Source organism: Microtus pennsylvanicus, chromosome 8 (genome assembly GCF_037038515.1).
Source record: "Microtus pennsylvanicus isolate mMicPen1 chromosome 8, mMicPen1.hap1, whole genome shotgun sequence".
NCBI classification, from domain to species: domain Eukaryota; kingdom Metazoa; phylum Chordata; class Mammalia; order Rodentia; family Cricetidae; genus Microtus; species Microtus pennsylvanicus.
In genome coordinates, this window is record NC_134586.1 from 20,085,590 (window position 1) to 20,108,362 (window position 22,773).

The 22,773-nt window shown below is 43.5% G+C and overlaps 1 protein-coding gene across 1 annotated transcript in view; it reads left to right on the forward strand.

Annotated features, from left to right (window-relative positions):
• Window positions 1-22,773, forward strand: part of LOC142855972 (pregnancy zone protein-like) — a 45,793-nt gene that overhangs the window by 22,644 nt on the left and 376 nt on the right. The window contains exons 15-35 of the mRNA XM_075982652.1: window positions 1,435-1,584; window positions 3,129-3,281; window positions 4,963-5,059; window positions 7,693-7,861; window positions 8,260-8,488; window positions 9,023-9,149; window positions 9,507-9,628; window positions 9,814-9,865; window positions 12,960-13,043; window positions 13,515-13,691; window positions 14,265-14,352; window positions 15,070-15,226; window positions 15,875-15,949; window positions 16,215-16,392; window positions 16,913-17,136; window positions 17,931-18,149; window positions 18,511-18,635; window positions 18,994-19,084; window positions 20,218-20,286; window positions 20,724-20,826; window positions 22,211-22,252. Coding sequence (XP_075838767.1) covers window positions 1,435-1,584; window positions 3,129-3,281; window positions 4,963-5,059; window positions 7,693-7,861; window positions 8,260-8,488; window positions 9,023-9,149; window positions 9,507-9,628; window positions 9,814-9,865; window positions 12,960-13,043; window positions 13,515-13,691; window positions 14,265-14,352; window positions 15,070-15,226; window positions 15,875-15,949; window positions 16,215-16,392; window positions 16,913-17,136; window positions 17,931-18,149; window positions 18,511-18,635; window positions 18,994-19,084; window positions 20,218-20,286; window positions 20,724-20,826; window positions 22,211-22,252 — 2,731 coding nt within the window. The remainder of the gene's footprint in view (window positions 1-1,434; window positions 1,585-3,128; window positions 3,282-4,962; window positions 5,060-7,692; window positions 7,862-8,259; window positions 8,489-9,022; window positions 9,150-9,506; window positions 9,629-9,813; window positions 9,866-12,959; window positions 13,044-13,514; window positions 13,692-14,264; window positions 14,353-15,069; window positions 15,227-15,874; window positions 15,950-16,214; window positions 16,393-16,912; window positions 17,137-17,930; window positions 18,150-18,510; window positions 18,636-18,993; window positions 19,085-20,217; window positions 20,287-20,723; window positions 20,827-22,210; window positions 22,253-22,773) is intronic.

The following is a 22,773-nucleotide window of genomic DNA, read 5'->3' on the forward strand; positions in this document are numbered from 1 at the left end:
TGCATGGTTGCCAGGGAAATCTCGGGAGGGTTAAGTTTTGGCTCACACCACTCTAGCAGTGGGCAGCAGTCCCTCGCTGGTGAGTTAGTCTCCCCTCATCACACGCCTCACAATCCAGACTTGAAACTGCTTGACAGCATATAACTGACAGAAAAAGATTACTTCCCACTCAGAATCAAATCTGAAAAATGCCTCTGATTCTCCAAAGCATTGGAAACCTCTGAGTAACACCATAAAATTTCTCAAAGGAAGCTCAAAGGTACATTCACTCCAGATCAAATGCCTTCTCACTCATGTTGATCAAAGGCAACAGAAAAAAAAGCACTGACAATCACAAAAAGGAAGACTCACACAACACTCACGAGAACACCGACTGCTTTAGAGATACCAGGAGGACGGGTCTAGGAGAGTCACCAATTCAGGTCCCTGATGGCGTGGTGAGCAAATGGGAGGCTTGAGAGAGTGAGAAAGGACCTGGGGTCAGACAGGGACACATCTCTTCAAACCAATCTATTTTTTCCCATCTTTTACTGGACAGAGAGGAAATGTATCTATTTAAAACATCTTCCCTTTAAGACGCCGGGTACACATTAAATATGTATTAGTTTAAATTATTTTTCTGGCAGCTAGCCCTGCAAATGTTTACGTATAATGGAAAGCTAAGTAAGAGAGAACAACACAGGGCAGGTATGGTAGGTGCATGCCTCTGACCCCAGCAGAACCTGGGGTACACACTGAGTTCAAATCCAGCCTGGGCTGTGTGCAAGATCCTGTCTCAAATTCACTTAAAAACAAGTCAAATGAGAAAAAGAAAATGGTTCTGAATCCAGGGGTGGACACCGCTCAGTCCCCGAGATGAACAACTGCTGTCTTAGCTTTCTTCTTTCTCGGCCGTGGAGTGGCACACCCCACACGAGATGATTTTCCCTGTGGCTGCGGTGGAATGAAAGTGGCACATGAGGTTTTCAGCTCAGATGTGATGGACCCCACGGTCTAATCTGCATCCATGCAATCCTTGTAAATCTCCAGTGGCCATCAGCACTGCACTACTTTAGAATGTCACGTGACCATGACTGGAGGAGGTCAGGTGTACCATCTCACCAACTCCTTACAACCTATCTTTTGATAGGTCAGCCACCTAAGGTTTTGTGTCTTCCTTCCCAGGAGTGTTTTCAGTATCATACTAGATTCTATTTCAGAGGGATCAACATCAACTTTCTACCAGTTACATAAAGGAAAAAAAAAAAAGGTAAACCCAAGCCACACTTCCCGGTCATTCTGCAGATGCTGAAGGAAGAGCCCCTAGAAAAGTCCATGTTGTAAACCTGCTGAGATAGGTAAAGAAAGTGGAAGTGAGAAACTCAGAACGGGCTGGAGGAGAGAGTCAAGTCATCTTTCTTTTAAGATGTTGCTATAATCATATGCTCTTTACAGGTAAATTTGAGTTTCTCACCAGCGCAGAGCCTGCCAGCCTCTGATGCCAACCTGAAGGTCACAGCCACACCCCTGTCCCTCTGCGCCCTCCGTGCGGTAGACCAGAGCGTGCTGCTGCTGAAGCCGGAAGCCGAGCTCTCACCTCAGTCAGTGAGTCCCACTGCGGCCTTGGTGTCATGGAATGCTGACATAAGACCGTTTTTGTTAACCATGACCACAGAGGACATGATCAGTATGACGTAATTCCCTAACAGTCGCTGGGCACAGGGTTTTACAGAATCGTCGCGTCTTACTCTGGTATTTCTTAACAAGTGAATAATAATTTGGGGTAGGTCTTATTACTGCAGGTTATGAATAAAAACACAAATAGGATGTATGAATTAGGGAGAGAGCATGCTTCAATACGTTTTAGAGGAACTAAATTTCTACCAATCCACTTGCTAGCCTGTAACAACTCAGATTATGTAAGATGCCGGGCTTTTATGCTTTCTCTAAAATCAAGCACTTACTGGCCTTAAGAGTGAACAAAAATAGTTTCTTTTCAAACATGCCTCCAAAACGTCTTTGCGTTTTCAAAGAAACATCCTTGCTTACTGGCTTTGTGGTGTCTTTAGCAGTTTTACAGTTATCCTCGGCTTCTTGCCTCCAGGTCCAGCACTACTGAGACCGGGGTAGCTAAGATAAAGAATTCAGAAGTCATCTAGTTGTCTCTGTGCCCATGCCCCTGCCTCCCTCTGCACCACTAACCTGAAAACTGCCAGCCTGTAGCTCTTGCCTTCATAGTCTTCCACATTTAGACCAATGCTGACAAATTCACTTCAGTTTTTTAGAAAGAGTCTCGTATAGTCCAGGCAGTCATTGAACTCATAAAGCAGTTACGGATGACCTTGAGTTTTTGATCCTCAGGCCCCCACCTCCCAAGCACTGGGATTACAGGCTTGCACCAGCATGCCTGGTTTATATGGTGCTGGGGTTGAAATCCAAGGTTTCATGCCTGTTAGACAAGCACTCCACCAACTGAGCTACATTGCCATCCTGTATTTATGCATAGAAGATCAAAAACTTGGGCATTCAGTCTTTTTCCATGATTCCCTGCCTCGTCCCTTATAGCACACACGCGACAAAGGTGAATACAACATGGTGGCTTAAATTCCATATTGAGCATTATCCCATTTAAAATTCTTTCAACAGAGTTAACCATATGCATTACGGCATAATTAATTAATCACTTTGTAGTGCATGAAATAGCAATGTGCCATTTAGCTGATTTCATCATGGATTGTTTATATATAATAACTCTATCTTTGCAATCAATTTCTCTGTGAGTTAACTTCTCAAGAAGATCTTTTAACGAAAACCACAGCATATGTTTCTAGTTGTCAGAGGCTAACAGAAGACAATGTTAGAAACCATGGCACTGGAGAACAATTTGGAAGTAAAATAACATTCGTAAAAGCAGGCAGAATAGCAGTCAATTTTCTTCCATCTGTTTTCCCAAAAGGCACAAAAAATTGCCTACTATGAAGCTGGCAGAACAAAATCAGCTGAATTGTGAATTTGCCATTTCACTATAGCTGTTTCTATGTATTACTGGTGCACCATCTTTCCAATGTGAACATCGATGAAAAATAAAATAAAATTCTTTCAACAGTAGAACAAGAAACAGTTTCCCTTTGTTCTCCTCCAATGTACAGGTCTATGGGTTACTGCCAGAAAAGCCTCCCCAGGTTGTTCATTATGGCGGGAATGACGAAAACTGCATCATCGTAGACGATATCACTCACAATGGGATTGTGTACACACCGAAGCAGGACCTGGGCGATGACGACATGAGCAGCGTGTTTGAGGTAATCCCTCCTGGAACTCTCCAGAGCTGGTTGATAAGCCTGTGTTAAAATGCAAAATCCTGGAGCTTCTAAGCACTACAGTCTTATCCTACCGTCTCTAACCAAACAATCATCAACAGAAAAGACTCTCAGAGTTTGTTACTTTATGCACATACATATCTACCAGAATTTCTCTAGCACCTTAAGTAACAGTGGCTTACCATTTTATAGCTAAATATGTAGATATGTAAATATATGTATATATTGTATCTTAGAGATTAATATATGAGTAGCTCCATGGCAGCTGTAATATAGGTCATTTGAAAGATAAATTCTTTAAATTTACATTTAAAGAATATATGTGTCTTTATATAATATAAACTTTATATACATATGTCTTTATATACATATACATATGTCTGTATATACATTGTTGATCATATTCCCCAGGTATTGTCTCCCCTCCCTTTCCTTAATCCCCCTTTTCTGTGTGTTCCCTTTGTCCCCCAGAATGTTTTGCTTCTACTTTTATAATATATGTAGATACGACTTTATGTATCTTTATAAAGTCTAGGAACCACAAATGATAGAAAACATAGTCATTAAAAACATGCAATATTTTTTAATATTTTTCTTTCTAAGACTGGTTTAGCTCACTTAATATGATTATCTACAGTTGCGTATGTTTTCTTGCAAATGTCATGGCTTTATTGTTCTTTGTGGCTGAAAATTCATATATGTATATATGTATATATATCCCTTATCCATGCCTCTGGTTTTGGACACCTAAGTTGGTTCCACAAGTTAGCTATTGCCAACAGTGACTCAGTGAACACTGGAGTGCAAGTATCTCCATGATGGGCTGGTTTGCAGTGCTTTGGGTAAAGGGGTAGTAGAGTCACATGGAATTTCGACCTCCATTTAGTCTTTTGGGAAACCTCCATACTTCCACAGTGACTGACCTGGTTTACACGGCCAACAGCAGTGACCATCTCCTCCTCAGCGTTTGCTGTTGTGTTTTTCCTTCATGACTGCCATTCTGACTGGACTAAAGGGAATCTCAGTTTGATTGATTTGCACTTCTCCAGTGCCTAGGGAAGTTGAACTCGTTTCATATGTTATTTGACCAGCTACATTTCATTTTTGAGAACTATCCGTCTGTTAACTTCACTAACCTGTTTGCTTATTGGGTTGATATTTTGTTGCTTAGGGTTTTCTTAGCTATTTGTATATTGCAGATAATTAATCCTCTGTCAGGTGTACAGTTGGTCAAGATTTTCTCCCCTTCTGTAGACAGTGCCTTCATAACCAGCTGACTGGTTTCTTTGCTTTGCAGAACTGTTTAATCTCACAGGGTCCCATTTGCCAATGTAAAATTTTTTTTTTTTTTTGGTTTTTCAAGACAGGGCTTCTCTGTAGCTTTGGTGCCTGTCCCAGAACTAGCTCTTGTAGACCAGGCTGGCCTCGAACTCCCAGAGGCCAATGTAAATTTTTAAGATTAATTACAACTAAGCTGAGCCATGAGCATTAAATATATCCAGACTGTGAACTAAATTTTATCTTATCAAAATAGACTAAAATATTTTGTTTTTACCTTTAAAACATATATAATTCTTCCTATAGAGGTCTGCAGCTTAGATGAAAACAATTTAAGTCCCCTCTCTGGAGTTTCCAATATACTTTAACATGTAATATTTTCCAGTCTGTAGGATTAAATATTTTTACCAACTCCAAAATCCACAAACCACGCTTTTGCCAGCCGGTTCATGCCTATGCAGGAATGGGAGGCGGCTATAGAGGTAAATGTATGATTTCTTTGTCTGCTATAATAAAAGGAGCAAAAAAAATGATGCTTCACTGGGGTAGGGTGGGAGTTTAAAGAATGTTTTTATACAATTGGCTTATACATATATGCATATACATCATATACATGTATATCATATACATGTACATCTTAGGCACCACTCAACTCCTTTGGCAATGTATTCACAAGTCACATCTTCTGCCAAAAATAGAACTCAGATGAGATTACTGCTTCTCTCCCTAGCATGCCCTCCCCACTTCCTCACTTCTCTCTTCCCCCACATCCCTCCCCTCTCTCCCTTCTCTTGTCAAAATCGGCTTTTTTTTATCCTAGACATCAATCATCTCGCTTCTTCATATCCCTTCTGTAGACACCACAGCTCAGTCAGTTGTGACAGCATTTGAGGCTTCGGGCCACGCCCAGCACTCCATCTCAGTGGCTGAGCTCCAGGCCACGCCCAGCACTCCATCTCAGTGGCTGAGCTCCAGGCCACGCCCAGCACTCCATCTCAGTGGCTGAGCCTCGGGCCACGCCCAGCACTCCATCTCAGTGGCTGAGCTTCGGGCCACGCCCAGCACTCCATCTCAGTGGCTGAGCTTCGGGCCACGCCCAGCACTCCATCTCAGTGGCTGAGCTTCGGGCCACGCCCAGCACTCCATCTCAGTGGCTGAGCTTCGGGCCACGCCCAGCACTCCATCTCAGTGGCTGAGCCTCGGGCCACGCCCAGCACTCCATCTCAGTGGCTGAGCTTCAGGCCATGGTCAGAGCTCCGTCTCAGGGGCTGAGCTTTGCGTGGCTTATCTTTAGGCTCGCACAGAAGCTGTTTGTGAGTCTGTTTCTTTTTTTTTTTCTTTTTTTTCTTTTTTTTTTTTTTTTTTTTTTTTTGGTTTTTCGAGGCAGAGTTTCTCTGTAGCTTTGGTGCCTGTCCCAGAACTAGCTCTTGTAGACCAGGCTGGCCTCAAACTCCCAGTGCCTCTGCCTCCCGAGTGCTGGGATTAAAGGCGTGCGCCACCACCGCCCGGCTTGTGAGTCTGTTTCTTTTGCCTCACGGAGTCTTGCCTTAAAAGACATCTTTATCCTAGCGTTTTATTCTATAAATAGCATTTTATTCTATAATTACACTAATGACTTGCTTGACTATGGTAAGCACACTCCTGAAATACACATTCTACCCTAGAGAGGCTTTCCATTAACCTCTGAAGGTGCCTTTCCACCTTTGTGAATACATTTGCACAGCTGTTTCCCTGGAACTCCCTCCCGTTCCTGGGCTTCCCATCAACCAATGACCACCTCAAGCTCCACATGGTGAAGTCACGAGGACCAGCTGTAGTGACACCTGATCCCGTGGTGAATAGTGGACTTGTTAAACTTTTCAGATGCAACCCTGGCATGTAGCTGTGTCAAACAGCTATGAATGTAAAATATTTAGTGACAGTGAATGATTAAGAAATTTATTTTAAAACAATTCTTTGGTACACCTATGCATTTGCCATTTATTAAAAACAAGGGCAAATAAGCACGCTAATGAGATGAATATGATCGTCTCTCTTGCACAAAGGATTAAATTTTGGATGCGTGTTGAAGACTATAGGACCTGAAGCATCTTCAGTGTTTCTCAGCCTTGGCTGTTATGTTAGCTTTATACTCACCAATGCTAACAGTAGCACTTCAGATAAACACACAGTAAAAACAGTAGTCACGTGTTTATGGCCATTTCAGAAATGATTGGCAGTTCCGGCATAATTCCACGCTAAAATTCATTGAACCATTTTTTTTTAATTAAACTCAAGCCAACAACTCAAACAGCGGCAGTTTTTAAAACTCAGACATTCTAAATGATACAGTCCAGAGACAGACCAACCCGATGTCTCTGTGCTGGAAGGAAAATATTAAAACTCTTTATTTTTGCAATTCGGCATTATGCTTCTCTGCGGGCAGCAGCCTTTCTGTGGAGGACAGAACTAACGCAGCTCACAGCACACACCAGCCTGGAGTCTGTGCCAGGTGCTTTGAGCAGTGATGGCAGTGCAAAGTGCACACGCAGTTTGCTCAGAGCCAAGGTTACAGCAAAATCGATGACGCCAACCAAGAGAGCACTCAGCCTCATCGCGCTTTGACCATGGACTAGTTTTTGCTGTGGCATCTTCAGAGACCTTCTTGCTGTTGCCTGTCTTTCCCAACCTCTAGACTGGGATACACAGTCCCGCATGGAGCTGGGATCCATTTCTAAGGCTAGGGTGTGTAGCACACACATTCCAAGATCCTACTGTTTACTGCTTGTCTCTCTATCTCGTGCACTGTGAAATGAGACATATTTCTGAAACCTGGCTGCAGTGAATTTCCTTTCCTGGTCTTTGGTGTTGACTGTCAGTGCCAGTGGGAAACATGACTATCATTTCAAGAGAACAGCCATCTTAGAGAAAGTTATGTTTGCTTTTATATATACTCACCTCTAGTCAATGAAGCAATAGAACAAATGTATAAAATATAAAAAGTAATAAACAAAACTATTTTTAAAAGAGTTATGATCAGGTAGATGTCCCTCTCCTACTTAAGAAACAACAACCACTCAAAGTCAGTTATGAGAACTGGTCTCACTGTGGGGCTTGCGTGTTGTCTTCTTGGTAGCACCTCAAGCCTTACCTATGGCAGCAGTCGCAACAGGGAACTTCAGAGGAATGAGTTACGAGATGAGGGTAGACTCGGCCATGGAGGAAGAATTTTCAGAGGTGGAAGTAAGAGAGACCGTGAGGAAGTACTTCCCGGAGACCTGGATCTGGGACATGGTGCCACTGGAGTGAGTTGGGTGCCCCTGGGACTTAGCATAGGTGACGGTGTGAATCCTGCTCTGGGATCTGGGTCCTTGGTCCCAGATCCTTTCGGTTCACTTACCTCACAGCGAAACATTTCTTCTCCTTATGTGGCTCCCGGTTTTCAGGAGTAACAGAAAACTGGAAGCTGTCTTCTCCACCAGGGGAAAAGGAAAGGAACAAAGGAAAAGAAAAAGGGAGGGGAGAAGAAATTAAGAATGGGGGAAGAGACAGAGTGGGAAAAAGAGGAGGAATTCCAGAGAACCCCGAATAGAAGCATCTAGTCCCGAGATCTAGTCCCATGTTTGCTGCACTTGATTTCTGAGTCACCACATTCTGGTGGTTCTTGTTTTTGTTTTTTGCTGCCCTTTCTCCTCCACACCAGCGTATCGGGCGGCAGTGAGCTGGCAGTGAAGGTCCCTGATTCCATCACGGAGTGGAAGGCCAGCGCATTCTGCTTGTCCGGAGCTACCGGCCTTGGTCTCTCCCCCACCATCTCTCTCACCGTCTTCCAGCCCTTCTTCCTGGAACTCACCCTCCCCTACTCTGTGGTGCGCGGAGAAGCCTTCACCCTCAAAGCTACCGTGTTCAATTATATGTCTCACTGCATTCGGGTAAGGGCACTTCTCTGGAAGCGAGTGCGAACCCCATCACCCTCCATTACCTAGGGCTCTTCAGACCCCTCCTAGAGCTGGGTGACATGCCCTCATTTCAGAAAGGAACTTACTCAGAGAAAAGCTTTCTGGCGACATGCTGTTTTGTAAATGTTCCCTAACTTCAGATATGGTTTCCATATGATTAGTCTTTCCTTTTGAGATTTTTTTTTTGAGGTAGATAGTCTCACTGTGCACACAGCTCAAGCTGACCTAAAAGTGCCCACCTTCTTGCCTCAACCAGCAGTGTGCTGGAATTATAGGACTATGCCACCATGCCCAGCTAAATGACTTTGTATTTAAAGTCTGTCTAAAGAAACATCTCTTCCTCCACTGGTGCAGAAAAGTCCCAGGCATTGGCACCATTCCTATGTGTAAAAATCTAAACTTCAAAGTGTGTGCCAGGATTTACCCATTATGACACATCGCAAAGTCTCTGACCTTGTCTGCACCCTCGACTTCTGACTCTCTCTGCCTGTCTGGGTTTGGGGACAGATCCGTGTGGACCTAGAGAACTCTCCTGATTTCCTGGCAGTCCCAGTGGGAGACCATCAAGACTCTCACTGTATCCATGGCAATGGAAGGAAAACTGTGTCCTGGGCTGTGACCCCGAAGTCCCTGGGTGAGTGTCAGAGCTGTTGACTGATTTCATGCTCTGTGTTGCAATGGTTTGCTCTGGCTGTGCTTTCTCTCCTCTTGCATTTAAAACAACCAAGCAGAAAACCATTGTGTCCACTGGGGGAGGGGGGGCACACTTAGCACAGTATAACTGTGCTCTTCTGAATTTTCAAATACGTTTATTCACTGTGCATGTGTGCCAGGACACACATGTGGAGTTCTGGTGACAGCTTGTGAGGAGCATGTGGGTCCCAGGGATCAAATTCGGGGTGTCAGCCTTGGCAACAAGCTTCTTCAACAGCTGGGTCCTCTCCCTGGCCTGAGTATCACCATTTAAAGCCATCAAAATTTTCTCTCCCAGGGGAGGTGAACTTCACAGCCACCGCAGAAGCTTTGCAGTCTGCAGAACTGTGTGGCAATGAGGTGGCAAAAGTGCCAGCCCTCATACGGAAGGACACCATAGTCAAGCCCTTAATAGTCGAGGTGTGTGAGTACTGAGTGTGTCGTATGACATTGTGCTTGTAATCTGGGTGACTGTATCTCACTTCCAAGATTGTGCATGGGTCTATAGCTCAGTGTACTTCAAAATGTTTAGTTTGGGGTCTTGTTTGGTTTGGTTTGGTTTGGTATGTTATGTATCATTTTACCTTTTTTTTTTCAACTTTAAGCCTGAAGGAATCGAGAAGGAACAAACATTCAACACACTACTGTGTGCATCAGGTAAGTGTAACAAAACACAAAATTCTCAAGGTAAGCCATTTGTAGCTGTGGAAAAATCATCTCTGGGATACAGCTTACTCTGAAGAAAAAAATAAACAAAAACTTGTATGCCCTTTCCATGAAAACCTAAAGATCTCTCATGAAGAGAAGCCCTTTTTGATGAAAATCTCTCAAAATATGCTTAATTTTCCCAAGGGAATAAAGAATAAATACTATTGATGATATTATCATATTATATTATCATTATTATTATATTTTAAGGATAAAAAAGAAGCATGGTGAAAAAGTTGCTGGAAAGCTCCTGGTTAGTGACAAGAACTAAAAGCTTTGACCTGGGACAAGATTCTTTCTAAGTCTAGTCTCTGTGTCTGTAAAACTACTCAAACTATGTTGAGGCTATTGAAGGAACTGTGTGTCCTTGTTTGGTTGTACTGTTACATTAGTAATTTAAATATTTCCATACGTATGCTTTGATTGGCAGTATCTCTAGAGTACCAACAAAGACCCCCCCAACAGTATTTGATTGATACTGCTAGTATGACCATATAAAGATCTCCATCTAAAAAGTTGTATGCCATCTAGAATGTTCCTCAAGGTGAGGCTTTACCTACAAGCCCATTCCTTATAGAGATGCCCTTCAACTTACAAAGGGGTTGCAACCTATTAAGTCCATCACGAATTGAAAATAATGAGTCAAAAGTCCATTTAATATACCTATCCTATGCGTTCTCATAGATTAGCAACACAATTGTTTGCTCTTCTATTCCTTCCCATGCTGGCTAAGTTGAAACGGAGGACAGCTGTGTCTGTCCAGCATCACTAGAGAGTGCTGCATCCCGCATCACTGGTCCAGGGAAAGGGTGATGCTCAGAATTCTAGGAGCTTATGGTTTCCACTGACTGTGCATCACTTTCACACTCTGTGACTGGAACCATCATGAGTTAGAGACCATTCATGGAAATATTCTTGGTAGTCTCATCTTCATACAGTGTGTGTGTGTGTTCATGTTCCTGTGGAGAGTGTATGTATGTGCATATATATGGGGGACAAAGGTCAACCATAGGCATTGTACCTCGGGTGCTATCCACCATGTTTTTGCTAGACAAGGCCCCTCACTAAGCCAGGAAGGTGAGCCAGCTGGCCAGCAAACCCATGGAATCTCCCTGTCTCTGCCCCTCCAGAGCTGAGATTACAATACATCTGGCATTTCCTCCCCACACAGGTTCTGGGTCTCGAACTCAAGTCCTCACACTTGCAAGGCAAACACTTTACTGACTAAGCCACCTCCCCAGACCTAGGACATAGCTTTAATAACAACTGAGTGCCAGGGTCCACAGATTTACATGCTTCATTGGTGCAGATCTGCTTCCTGAATTCCTGTTTAGCCACCGTCCGTGCTTACAGGGCTGTAGGTCTAACAGGTACCTCAGAACCACCCTGCCGGCAAAGGGAAGCACTACTGGCCCCACGACGTGCTCCTCCCAACTCCCTTCATCTCATAGTGGGGCAGTTTCATTCTTCTACATGTCAAGTATAAAAAATTGTATCTGCTTTTATCGTGTTATTTCTCTTCTACTCCACCCCAATCCATTCACAAACGTGACTGACTCCACTTTCGAGTTACATCAGAATTTACTCGCTTCTCGCCACATCTCCTTCTACGGTAGCCCTTCTCTCTGGCTGGCCTATTTCAGTGACATCCTACCTGGGCTGCCTGTGGTGGCACATGCTTGAAACCCTAGCCATTAGAGAAATGACACAGGAACATCACAAGTTTGAGGCCAACCGAGGCGAGACAGTAAGACCGGGTCTCAAAAAAAAAAGTGAAGTTAGCATTTTCCTAACTGACCTCCTGACCATACCCTCTTGTCCCTGTACAGCAAGGGGGTTCCCTTCAAGGACATGTCAAATCCGTCAGAACCTGTCCTTCCTCTGCCACACCTTTCCTACATTCCACGGTGCCAAAACCCTAACCATCACCCTCAAGCCCTCCCTACCCCTAAACATCATGGCCTGATGCTCTGTCTCTCACTCACTGTGAGCCGGTCACACCAACCTTCTCCTTCCTCTTGGGACAATTTATCACACTTCAGGCTCTAACGTCTTTTTCCTTTTGGTTCATTTTTCCTGGACATATCTTACTCCGTGACTTACTGATGGGCTCTGAACACAATGACTTTATCGAGGAGTCTTTCCATAGTGAGTCACCTCCCCATCCCTCCACTTCCTGATTGCCTACACTTGACTAGTAGACTTAAACAGCCTCTTCTAACTTTCTCCAGGACCCACCAATGTCAGTCTCACTAAATACATCTTCACTTGCTTACCTAACCCTTCTTGTAAAAGTAAAAGCTCTAAAAAGTTAGGAAATGAGTTTTGAAAGTCACCATGTAAGACAGAACCCAGCACAATAACACATTTAACGCGTATTCGTGGGATCGATGCCTGTGTAAAAACATTAACATTGACAGGAATTGTGGCTGGGGAGATGGCTCAGTAGGTAAAGTGCTTCCTGTGCCAGCCTGAGGACCTGAATCTGGATCCCCGGCCCTCACACAAAATCTGAGCAAGACAGTAAGACCACCTGTAATTACACTATAATCCCAGTCAACACCAGGGGACTGAGGAACAGGGGCAGGAGGACCCCAAAGGACCACCGTGGGTCAGCCAGTCTGGCTGAAACAGCAAGTTCTCGATTCAGTGAGAGACCCTGGCTCATGGGTGTATGTACATACACACACACACACACACAGAGAGAGAGAGAGAGAGAGAGAGAGAGAGAGAGAGAGAGAGAGAGAGAGAATTAATATAATCCCTAAGGGGAAAGAAGGGAGCCTTTGTAATGTATATGCTTATAAGAAAAGCTATAGACATTTAGTACAAATATATAAGCCATATGAACTTTGCCGTGAAACAAATGGTGACTTTGGGAGAAACTGAATTGCCTCAAGAAATCGCTTAAGGTTCAAGAGAAACAAAAAGATTGCATCTAGATAATGTTGAGGAACAATATTTATGACAACATAGAGTGTTTCTTTCACCCCTCCCCACGTGCACTATTACTGTCTAATATCTTGTTTGTCTTCTTTCTTAGATACTGAATTACTTGACGAGTGGTCACTGATCCTTCCACCCAATGTGGTTGAAGGATCTGCCAGGGCTACACACTCCGTTCTGGGTAAGTCTCTCAGCTCCAGCCATAACAGCTGTCTCTCTCTCTCTGTGTAAACCCAGTACACACGGGGCCTCGCCATGCATGACGGGCACCAGATGTTGACTTGAGGAAGGAGTCGCAAGCTCAGGGCTACCCTGTGTGAGAGCGAGGAAGTGGGTTTGGCAGCTGCTGTATGCTTTGGTTAACTCTGACAGCTGATAAGGGCTGTGCCTCATCTTCAGTGATCAACAGGGTGACAGTGTGCCTAGCAGATATGAAAACAGTAGTTCCATTTTCCCAGACATTATGGCTCACCAGGAAAGATGTTATCTCTTGCCATTCAGTTTCTTCCCTGCTCTCTGTTTTTCTCATTTATTTGTATAATTCTTTTTGTCTTTCATTCCATTAGTAATATGGCCTCTTGGTCATATTTTATTATTCCAGCACAAACCATCTCCATATTCCTCTAATTTGTAATAACCTTTTACTCCTTAGGCGATATACTAGGCTCTGCAATGCAAAACCTCCAAAATCTTCTCAAGATGCCCTATGGCTGTGGAGAACAAAATATGGTCCTTTTTGTTCCTAACATCTATGTCCTAAACTATCTAAATGAGACACAACAGCTGTCAGAGGCGATCAAGTCCAAAGCCATCGGCTACCTCGTCAGTGGTGAGCAATTTTACCTGCGCTCCTAAATGCCTGTTGTTTGGTTCAGATTCGGTCATCACTGTTGCTGTGATTTCCAATCAAATGCCCCTCGCTAGAATAATGACTCCCAATACTGTTGATACCTTTGGAAACATGTTGGGTAAAACATGTTCACTCAATGGTTCTCTAATAGGGTTAAGATAGGTGAAGAATTGCCGCGCACCGCCCCTGTGTCTGCGCTCTGTGCGCTGGCACCCAGTTATCGAGCTTCGGGCAAGGGGGCTGGAGGTTAAAATACACAGACACACACAGACAGAGAGACAGCGACACGGGTCATCCTTGAATTCCCCAAGAATGCCCCCTTTATTGTGTTCAGGGACAGATTATATAGAGATAGCCACGCCCCAGCCAAACCCACCAGAAACCACTCTCCTGCCATCAGGAACTCCTGAAGGTCTCGTGCTGAGAGCAGCTGTAGGCACTCAGATCAGGGGATTACAAGAAATTCAGGATCTGGGGTCTCACTGCTCCCAACAAAGAATAATAATTGTCTAGTATCACTCTACTTCATAAACGACTGAATTCCCTCTTCAGGGTATCAGCGGCAGCTGAACTATCAGCACAGTGATGGTTCATTCAGCACATTTGGGGACCGTGGTGGGAACAGCCCGGGAAATACCTGGTAAGATGAAATTAACTGTGTCTTCATGCTCTCCTGATCCAAGGCATTTCAGGAGTCTAGAAACTGCTGTTCTCTGTACCTGGGATTCTTTTCTGGAAGGGTTACTTATTCTTAAAACTCCAAATGTCGTCCTTCACATTGTATGACAATACATTATCAAAGCAGATTCACCAATTGTAACAACATGCCGTTGGGTGAGAATTGTGATTATGGAGAAGGCCAGGCTTGTGTCTCCTCAAGTTTGTTATAAAGTGATAGAGATAATAAAATGCTTATCCTTCTGCCAAAAAAACACACACACACACACACTTGGAAAAAGAAAAAAAATGTTGTCCCTCCTGACCGCTGCAACCCCACCTGCTCTGCCGGCACAGCTGGTAAAAGCAAAGCAAAGAAATAAAGGTGTAAGGCCGGAAGTACAGTTGTCCACTGTGGAAACTTTCTCGCTGCCCTTTAGAAGAGGCAAGGTGGAGATCAGGGAGAGAGATGCAGAGCGGTACAACTGGAAGTCATCTGGGAAATGCAGTTTTGATGGGAGGGTTTTGTGACAGTTCAAAAAAAGATAAATTTCGAAAGACCAAAAGATTGAAAACGATCAACTAAGACCGTCCAAAATGGCCTCCACCCAACTGTGAAGACCAGGGTCTGTAGAAAACACATGGTGAACTGTAAAAGTGAGGTGGGTGGCCCTGCTCTCGGCCCCTTTTCTGCCTGCAGGCTCACTGCATTCGTGCTCAAGGCCTTCGCTCAAGCGCAGTCCCACATCTTTATAGAGAAGACGCACATCACGAAAGCGCTCAACTGGCTTTCAGGGAAGCAGAAGGAAAACGGTTGCTTCCAGCAGTCTGGACACCTGCTCAACAATGCAATGAAGGTGATGCCCTGGTCCTCTGGACTGAGCGCTGTGATGTGTAGGGAGGAAACTGATGCCCTGGTCCTCTAAACTGAACGCTGTGATGGGTAGGAGGAAACTGATGCTCTGGTCCTCTGGACTGAGCGCTGTGATGTGTAGGGAGGAAACTGATGCCCTGGTCCTCTGGACTGAGCGTTGTGATGTGTAGTGAGGAAAGTGATGCCCTGATCCTCTAAACTGAATGCTGTGATGGGTAGGGAGGAAGGCTTCTCTAAGAGTTCTCCATTCCTTGGGGCTGGAGAGATGACTCGGTGGTTAAGAGCGTTTGGTGCTATTGCAGAGGACCAGTTTGATTCCCAGCATCCTCCTCAAGCAGTTCACAACCACCTGTAACTCCAGCTCCAGATGACCCAGTGCCCTCTTCTGGCCTCTATGGGTATTTCACTCGTGCACAAATGGACACATTTATATACACATTTATATACACACAAATGGACACATTTATATATATAATGGACCCAAATATACACAATTAAAAAAAAAGATAGTTTGTTTTCTTTTAAAAAATAAAAAAAAATTTAAAAGAGTTCTCCAGTCCTAATGGCATAGCATGGAGGTCTAATGTTCAGCAAATGCCGAAATGTGAGAGTTCCCGCTCTATCCTTCCAGGGTGGTGTGAGTGATGAGGTAACGCTCTCTGCCTACATCACCATCGCGCTGCTGGAGATTCCACTGTCTGCCGAGGTACGTACACACTTACACCTCCCTCACAGATGTAAAGAATAAAAATAAAAAATAAAAACCACAGAACTACAATCCCCTGAGGGAAACCTCCAGTTTCTGTGATTTTTTTTTTTTGGTACATTTCACTGTCACCTTTTTAACCACTCCCGAATACAAACTCTACTGCCGGGGTGTCACAGCATGTCTCTCAACCTGGGGTTAGCCTGGGCATAGTTCCTTAGCCTGCTTCTGCTATTTTGAAATTGGCTCTCATCTTCTTTTATAGCACAGTATCGTCCGCAATGCTCTCTATTGCCTGGAAACAGCCTGGGCCTCCATCTCAGGGAGCCAAGGAAGTCATGTCTATACTAAGGCATTGTTGGCCTATGCCTTCGCCCTGGCAGGAAACCAAGCCAAGCGAAGCGAGCTGCTTGAATCACTAAACAAAGAAGCTGTGAAAGAAGGTAGGTGCTTCTATTGCAAAGTCTATCTAACTAGAAGTCACTAACGACGCAAAGGCAGAGTCACTCTTGTGCCACCTTACCCAGAAAGACAGCAAGAGAAACTGTCATTGACCCAACACTTAAGTGATAGGAACCATTTTATTGACACACGCATTGCTGATTTTATATAATCCAACTGCTGGTGCCACACAAGTATGTAAGAGACACAAAGACTCTCCAAGTGATCATCTAGGAATTTGGTCAAGATCTGCTTGTGAGTAGGCATGGTGGCTCATGCCTTTAATCCCAGAACTTGGGAGGCAGTGACAGGGGATCTCTGAGTTCAAGTTTGAGGCCAGCCTGGTCTAGATAATGAGTATCTATCTCAAAAAAAAATGTGCTTGATAGATCTGCTATAGACTGTTCTAAGGCATCCGTTCATTTCATCTGTACCAGTTCATTAGCTGACCTCATCATCACTCATGGGATAGTTCTTAAAGCCATGTTTTAAACTTAAAATCTTTTTCTTTCCATTTGAAAGAGGATTCAATCCACTGGCGACGTCCCGGGAACATTCAGGAAGCAAAGACACCCTACTATCAACCACGGGCCCCTTCTGCTGAAGTGGAAATGACAGCTTATGTGCTTCTTGCCTACCTTACGGCTCTGCCGTCCCCATCTTCAGAGGACCTGTCTTCCGCATCCCAAATTGTGAAGTGGATCATCAGGCAGCAAAACTCCTACGGAGGCTTCTCCTCCACTCAGGTCTGTGGGGAGACCCTAGGAGGGAAAGATAAATCAACTAATCCATATATAAATGCAAACATATTCTAGGGATTAAAGAGCTGAAACATCATCCCTCCATCACCAAGTCCCAGCCTGATTCACATATGGATCAAGGCTCTGTCCTCCTTACCTTCTCATTGTCTTCTCCCCAAAGCGGGTCCTCAGCATCCCCAGGGGCCAGTTTTCCAAAGCACTATTTCTGTAGAATTACTTCCATGAGAAAATTAACTTTATGTTCATCTGCAGACTAAAATTCTCTAATATTCTGCCTAAGCCACTTCCTGTCCACAATAAATGTGTACTCGTGTAGCTGGTTAGGCAAGTCCTTAGGCAGAATGGACTTGCTGCCATTGCTGGGGCCATTTAAAACATCCCAGCTCTTCCCCGATGCCCACGATGCCCATCACCCTCTCCATAAATACTTTTTGTTATTCAAGAATTATCTCATTTCTCATCTCAGTCTTCTTTTTCTATCTTAGCCTATATTTTCTTCTCCATTTCAGATTTCTACAACAAATACTGCTAGAGAGACTTATAAATTGCTAATGATATACGTTCAGTTCAGATCTCTGTATCTATTGTAATATGTGTAGATGATGAAATACCTAGACTGGGTCACCACTAGTAAGCAGGATGGAATGGTATTAAAATTACAGTGATTAACTGTGTTTTTTGTCTAAATAATCCTGAAAGGAAGCAATGTTGGCACTATGCATCAGTGTGGACTGCTATCTCTCCATCCACTGAGATTTCTGTATCTTTCCTTTTCTCAGGATACAGTGGTGGCCCTCCAAGCCCTCTCCAAATACGGAGCAGCCACTTTCACAAAAAGTAATAAAGAAGTGTTGGTCACCATCAAGTCTTCAGGGACATATTCTCAGAAGTTCACTGTTCACAACGCCAACCGCCTGCTGCTGCAGGAAGTCAGACTGCCAGATCTTCCTGGGAGTTATGTCACAACAGTGTCAGGGTCTGGATGTGCGTACCTCCAGGTGAGACCCCCCAGGGCCCAGATACTGGGCACATGGAAGAGAAGGTGTCAAGGGTTACATGTTCATTGCAAAACTAAAAGGGGAAATCTGTGCTAAGAGTTGAGTTATTTAGCCAGGCAGTGGTGGTGCATGCCTTTAATCCCAGCACTCGGGAGTCAGAGGCAGGCGGATTTCTGTGAGTTCGAGACCAACCTGGTCTACAGAGCTAGTTCCAGGACAGGCTCCAAAGCCACAGAGAAACCCTGTCTGAAAACAAAAAAACAAACAAACAAAAAAAGAGAGTTGAGTTAACTTAGAAACTTTGAAGAGGCTGTGAGATGTTTTCAGCACTGAGAAGGAATTTTGTTCTTGTTGTTTTCAGACATCGCTAAAATACAACATCCTTCCAAAGACAGAAGGAAGAGCTCCCTTCACTCTGCAGGTCAATACTCTCCCCATAAACATTGATGAAAATCACAGAACATTCCAGATTCACATCAACGTAAGGTAAAACCTAAGTTGCAACCAGTCTGCTTATAAGACATGGAAAAAATAGGTTAATGCCTGTGAGAGAAATACATTAAGCAAAGTTAATCTTAACAGAAATGGGGTCTTGTATTCATGAACCAGGACATTTTCTTAACTCTTACCGAAAGGCCTTAGCATTGAGACTATATCTCAGAAATATACATATACATATACACACACATCATCTCTCTAAAGAGAGGAGAGGAAAATAGTGAGATTTCAAATAACTACACAGATACGGTTGACAGAGAAATGGGTGACAAAGATTAGACTTCTGGTTCCATCAATCCCGAGGAACCTTGTTGAAAGGACTCAACTCTGTGCGTTACCTTCCCAGTTACACTGGAGAACGATCCAGCTCCAACATGGTCATTGTTGACGTGAAAATGGTATCAGGCTTCATACCTGTGAAGTCAACTGTGAAAAAGGTAAACCCTACGCCATCAGTAGACAAGGCTAAATAAAGGAGGGGCTTGGTCCTGCCTCTACTTAATATGCCAGGCTTTGTTGACTCCCCATGGGAGGAGACCTTACCCTTTCTGAGGAATGGATAGGGGGTGTGGGGGACATGTGGGGGGAGCAGGAGGAGGAACTGTGGTAGGTAGGCAAAGTGAATTTTAAAAAGAAAGAAAAAGGCTGAACACTAAACCATAGGTGGAAAGGGTTAACACTAACTCTTGCAGGTGGCAATGCCATACTGTTTTTCTGTTTGATTTCACTGATGCAGTTTTCAAAAGGCTTACTCCTGCAAACTTGCCTCTCCAGAGTGTGATTCCTTCTTTTATTATTGCTTATACTGGTTACAGTCTGTTGTGTATGAGGCCTAAGTCTTACAATTAGGTTTAGATAAAATGCTGTAGTTCCCGGAGGGGTGGCAGCAGGCAGCAAACCATGAGGGGCAGCCAGGTCCCATCACCCCAGGCCTCTGTAAGTCCCAGGCAGGTGGGAGACAGCGGCTGAGAGACCTCAGCGGGTCATTGGCAGGGCAGCAAGTCCCAGGAGGAGGTGGCCGGTGAGAGACAGAGAGAGATAGTGACTCCATGCAGAGAGAGGGTTTGGGTATTTTATTCAATGGGTTATGGGAAGAAAGGGAAGGGGGAAAGAGAGAGAAACAGAGAGGGGGGAGAAAAGAGGAGAGGAGCCACAGCAGCCACCTCTGCAGACAGGGCAGAGAGAGCACAGGCTGGAAGCAGAAGGAAAATCTGCTTGCCTATGTAGAAGGGGGAGGAGTGGGCAGGGTTTGTCTCTTAAAGGGACAGGACAGACCATTACACTAAGTTCTAGCCTATATCCAATTCTAGCAAACCATTAGCTATCAGATTTGTGGACACACCATACACACACACATAAATATATATATCCTTATACATTCCTAGCATGTGTATTTATACATATGTATGAATAGAAAGGATTCAATAAATACTAGCATTATGACTAGTGTTCCTAAAGAAATAAAAAATTAGTAGTTTGGATTCTCCAGAGAAGCCTCATATATGAAAAATACCTGAAAGCTTCTCCTAACATAAACCTTCCTCACTCCATAATTCTGGCTTATCAACAGCTCCAAAACCAGCCTAACATTCAGAGGACTGACGTGACCACCAACCATGTTCTAGTCTACATTGAAAAGGTAAGATTTGTGACTCTGGGGTCTGTAAGAATTGCTGGAGTGTCTAAACCAGACCAGCAGGATTCCAAAGAGTCAGTCTCCACCACCCTTCTCTCTCTCTCTCTCTCTCTCTCTCTCTCTCTCTCTCTCTCTCTCACACACACACACACACACACACACACACACACACACACGTATGTGTAAAGACAAAAATAGCTACTAAGGAAAATGAACCAGGACTGGCCAGCAAAGCTGTTTATGACACTTTTAACCATCCACAGAACTTTGTTCTTTCATTTTTATTGGTTATGTTATAGAGATCAAAACATCCCATTTTCTTCTAGGCTATGAGAGAGGAGATAGCACACTCCTACAGCTTAGTATATCTTAAAAAAACAAGATGGTGACTGACGACTAAGTTAATCATTGAGTCCAATTCTGTTCTCTCATCCTTTCAGCTAACCAGTCAAAGCCTGAGTTTCTCCTTCTTGGTGGAACAAGACATTCCAGTAAAGAACTTAAAACCAGCTCCAGTAAAAGTCTACGATTATTATGAGACAGGTAAATGGAATCCAGATATGCCGAGCTTTGACAGGAAATAGAGCCTAGCCTAATTAGAGGTTATCTTAAATAAAATGAAACTCCACGGTCTTTCACTGGAAGAAAAAGTGAGTTTTTATGGTCACTTACAGTTATGTTTCTATGTATTACCCTTTTGGGTGCACTTAAACAAGCCTTAGGGCCACGCTGGTGAAAGACATCATGAAACAATTGGCCAGGCGGTGGTGGCGCACGCCTTTAATCCCAGCACTTGGGAGGCAGAGGCAGGCGGATCTCTGTGAGTTCGAGACCAGCCTGGTCTACAAGAGCTAGTTCCAGGACAGGCTCCAAAACCACAGAGAAACCCTGTCTCGAAAAACAAAAAACAAAAAAAAAAAAAAAAAAAAACCAAAAAAAACAAACAAACAAACAAAAAAAGAAACAATTGGCCATGGGTTCTATTTAAATTTCCCTGTAGGGCTGGAGAGATGGCTCAGCAGTTTAGAGCATTGCCTGCTCTTCCAAAGGTTCAATTCCCAGCAACCGCATGGTGGCTCACAACCACCTGTAATGAGGTCTGGTGCCCTCTTCTGGCCTGCAGGCATATACACAGACAGAACATTGTATACATAATAAATAAATAAATAAATAAATAAATAAATAAATAAATAAATAAATAAAATTATTTTAAATTTCCCTGTAAAGTTGCTTGCTCTAGGCTGAATTATTCTGGAAAGGTAAGAATAGCAATAATTTTTTTTAAAGATTTATTTATTTATTATGTATACAACATTCTGCCTCTACCCGCATGCCAGAGGAGGGCGCCAAATGTCAGTACAGATGGTTGTGAGCCACCATGTGGTTGCTGGGAATTGAACTCAGGACCTCTGGAAGAGCAGCCAGTGCTCTTAACCTCTGAGCCATCTCTCCAGCCCAACAATAATTTTTTTAATCGCATCTTGCTACTGATGTGTGATATAGAACCTATCATTTGATCTATTTTTTAAAGTGCTATAGATAAACCCCCAAAATGGGAGGAGACTGGATAGAGCAAGAAATTCTTCTGTTTTTTTCCTGACTTTGAACTTGCCAGCGTTATATCATGTTGGCAGAATTAAACGATGTCTTCTCGTTAAATGGAGGAAATACACAGAGAGAAAGGCATAATGCCAGCAGGAAAGCACAGGCATGGGAAGGGACCATCTGAGTCTTGTCGGTACAGAGGCACAGCAAGCCCTCAGTTCTGTTCCAGAGCCTGGTTCTCTTAGTCTCCACCACCAAACAAAATAACTTCGTGTAGACTTTATTTCCATTGATTCTGTAGCTGTGATTTAAACTTTTGTTCTTTGCAGACAGGGCTTACCCACAATTAACCGCTTTCTACCTAATCATTTCTGTGTTCTAGATGAATTCGCCATTGAAGAATACAGTGCCCCTTTCAACACTGGTATGGTATAAATAGTCCAATTGAATGCCAATTTAAAGAAAATAAACAAGCATCTACTTTAGTTTTCCATACTAGGGTGGTTTTTTAGTAGAACATTTTGTATTATATTGATTCTGATGTATCATCAATAAATTGGACTGTATCAGGTATACTGTAGAATTTTTTAAATAGAAATATGCTAGTGAAATATAGTTACTGATGCCTGGTAGTGACTTATTTTTAACTGAATTTAAGAATTTGAGAGATTTATTTGAGAGAGAGAGAGAGAGAACATGAAGTTGGTTAGGGAGAAGAAGGTGGGGAAGATCTGGGAGAAGGTGAAGGAGGGGAAATAATATGATCAAAATATAGTTAATTTTTCAAATTAAAAAGTATATAAAAGAATTTTTAAGGCACAAAAATTAAATCAACTAATGTTTACATTCTACACCTGGTGGCCACCAACATTTTTAAGACATTTTTAAGTGTGCACTGGTTAAGCCCAGTTGTCCCTGTGGTTAGCCACATGACACAACCTGAGA